This window comes from Babylonia areolata, chromosome 14, assembly GCF_041734735.1.
Source record: "Babylonia areolata isolate BAREFJ2019XMU chromosome 14, ASM4173473v1, whole genome shotgun sequence".
Taxonomy (NCBI): domain Eukaryota; kingdom Metazoa; phylum Mollusca; class Gastropoda; order Neogastropoda; family Buccinidae; genus Babylonia; species Babylonia areolata.
Window position 1 is genome coordinate 28,444,565 of NC_134889.1, and position 2,500 is coordinate 28,447,064.

The 2,500-nt window shown below is 53.6% G+C and overlaps 1 protein-coding gene across 3 annotated transcripts in view; it reads left to right on the forward strand.

Moving 5' to 3' along the window:
- The window catches only part of LOC143289573 (kyphoscoliosis peptidase-like), a 26,192-nt gene that overhangs the window by 15,978 nt on the left and 7,714 nt on the right, over positions 1-2,500 (forward strand). For all 3 annotated transcript variants that reach the window (XM_076598600.1, XM_076598598.1, XM_076598599.1), the window contains exon 6: positions 645-905. In XM_076598600.1, the coding sequence (XP_076454715.1) occupies positions 645-905 (261 nt within the window). The remainder of the gene's footprint in view (positions 1-644; positions 906-2,500) is intronic.

Below are 2,500 nucleotides of genomic sequence, written 5' to 3' on the forward strand. Positions count from 1 at the left end.
GAAGTTTTTTGAAGGGCAGAGAAGTTTCATTTTTTCATTTTTCATGAACTTCCTCTTTCGCTTCGTTAAGTCTCCGCACTCAGCTCTTTCAAGTCTGGCCTTGTTGTCTCCGTAGCCATGTGTCGTAGAGTGCGTGCACAGCCGGTTTTGACTAGATCACGCCCCTTAGAGAGGCCACTGTGGCGCCGTCTTCGGTGATCTCCTGTTCTGGTAACGGTTTACAGTTGGCCGGGTTTTCTCTTTGGAGTTTTCCTTCTCTTGGAAGGACTGCCTGCTGAGGCTAACAGACTCCATCTGCCCGGGTTTGAAATCAGAGTTGTCCTTCTCCTAGACTATGTGGGTCCACGGCACCTTATTCCATATCATTTGGTGCAACCCCCAAAGGGAGGGCTCTCCCATCCGCCACCTGGGGGACGCGCCCCTACGCCGTGTAGTCCCAGCGCGAGGTAGTCTGGCTTTAAAACCCAGCTCTTCCCAAGATAGCCTCCCTCCCCTGCCTCTTCCTTGTCTTCAGTTTCTCCAGTTTTAGAGTTATGCATGCGTGTGAATGACTGGTGTGAAAGCGCTTTGATTTGTCTATACACAAGATTCAGCGCTATAGAAATACTTTTGTTATTATTATTATTATTATTGATATATTTCAGAGAGGCCAACATTCCCTGTCTCATGGTCAGCGGTCTGGACAAAGGGATGGACTATAACCCACACACTGTCTTCACCGCCCAAAGTACCACTAACCATGCCTGGAACATCGTCTTCGTCAAGGGAGAGTGGCGTCCCCTGGACGTCACGTGGGGCAGCGGCCATTTGGACGAAAACCGCCGGTTCCAGCGACAGTTGACCGAGCACTGGTTCCTGACGGACCCTTGGGAATTTATCACTGATCATTTTCCTCTTGAGGATGGGTAAGCGTGACGTGAATACAGCCTCCCCCCCCCCCCACCCCCCCACCCCCCCCCCAATACAAACTTGGTTGTTGGGTGTTGGACCATGCATGACACTCAGTCATGTTTGTCTATGACTATCAGAACAGCAGTTGGGCTAGAATTTGATTATAGCGCAGAGTGCCTTGCCCAAGGTACATCCCCGCTCTCTCGGCCAAGAAGGCTCTAGAACGCCGGACTGGCGTTGGGGGTGGTTCCCAAAAGGCCAACCAGCCCCCCAAGCCTGCAGCACTTCATTAAGAGCCCGCGCAATCTTGCCTTCTAGTCTGAGAGGCATAGTCCTTCACAAAAGACTAAACCGTAAATGATTTTCCATCGCAATGGAGATAACATTGATCGTACAGCTTTCACTCTGCTGTTGGCTCACCTGTTAACTTTTTTTTTTCTGCCCCATCATCTTCACCGTTTCAGTGGCATTACCTCCACGCCGCTCATTTAGATCCCCCCATACACGGCCACACCCCGGGTTCGTCCGTCACGGTTCCAGTGTCGACAGTCCACAGGGAACCATCGTTGTCAGGTCGCCAGGAGGCCACACACCAGTGGAGACCCTGCACTGCTGCTGAGTCACTTCACACCTGTGACACTTATGTTATTCTGTGAGTTGTGAGCTGAGTGTTGGACCACAGATCCAGTGGTAAGAGCCTCGGCGCGGCATAGCGTTGTGTCCTTGGGAAAGGCACTTTGCTCCGACTTCCCTCACTCCTCCTGGGTGTGAATGGGTGAGTGGAGGTTCAAAACTCTGGAACTGAGGAGAGGACCGGGCCCCATCTTCCGTCCTGTGGAGCTGACAGTGAGAATGAACCCACTGCCTTGGGGACCGTAAAAAGCTACAGGACCGTTAACGTTTTAGTGACACCCCCCTCGCCCCCCTCCCGCCCCCCTAGGCCCCCACTTCCCCCGGCCCCCCTCTCCATACTTGAAACAGTTTACAGAAACCTCAGAAACATGCACGCCATATATATTGTCTTCCCCTTACTTTCCCTCTCCTCTCTCTCTCTCTCTCTCTCTCTCTCAGTGCCTGTTATCTCTCTGTCTCTCCCCCTCTCTCCTTCCGTCTCCCCCCTCCCCTTCCCCCCTCTCTCTGTCTGTCTGTCTGTCTCTCTCTCTCTCTCTGTCTCTCCCTCTCCTTCCGTCTTCCCCCTCCCCTTCCCCCCTCTCTCTCTCTCTGTCTGTCTGTCTCTCTCTCTCTCTCTCTCTCTCTCTCTCTCTCTCTCTCCCCCTCTCTCCTTCCGTCTCCCCCCTCCCCTTCCCCCCTCTCTGTCTGTCTGTCTGTCTGTCTGTCTCTCTGTCTGTCTGTCTGTCTGTCTCTCTGTCTGTCTGTCTGTCTGTCTGTCTGTCTGTCTCTCTCTCTCTCTCTCTCTCTCTCTCTCTCTCTGTCTTTCCCCCTCTCTCCTTCTGTCTCCCCCCTCGCCCCCCCCTCTCTCTCTCTGTCTGTCTGTCTGTCTCTCTCTCTCTCTCTCTCTCTGTCTGTCTGTCTCTCTCTCTCTCTGTCTCTCCCTCACTCTCCTTCCGTCTCCCCCCTCCCCTCCCCCCCTCTCTCTCTCTCTCTGTCT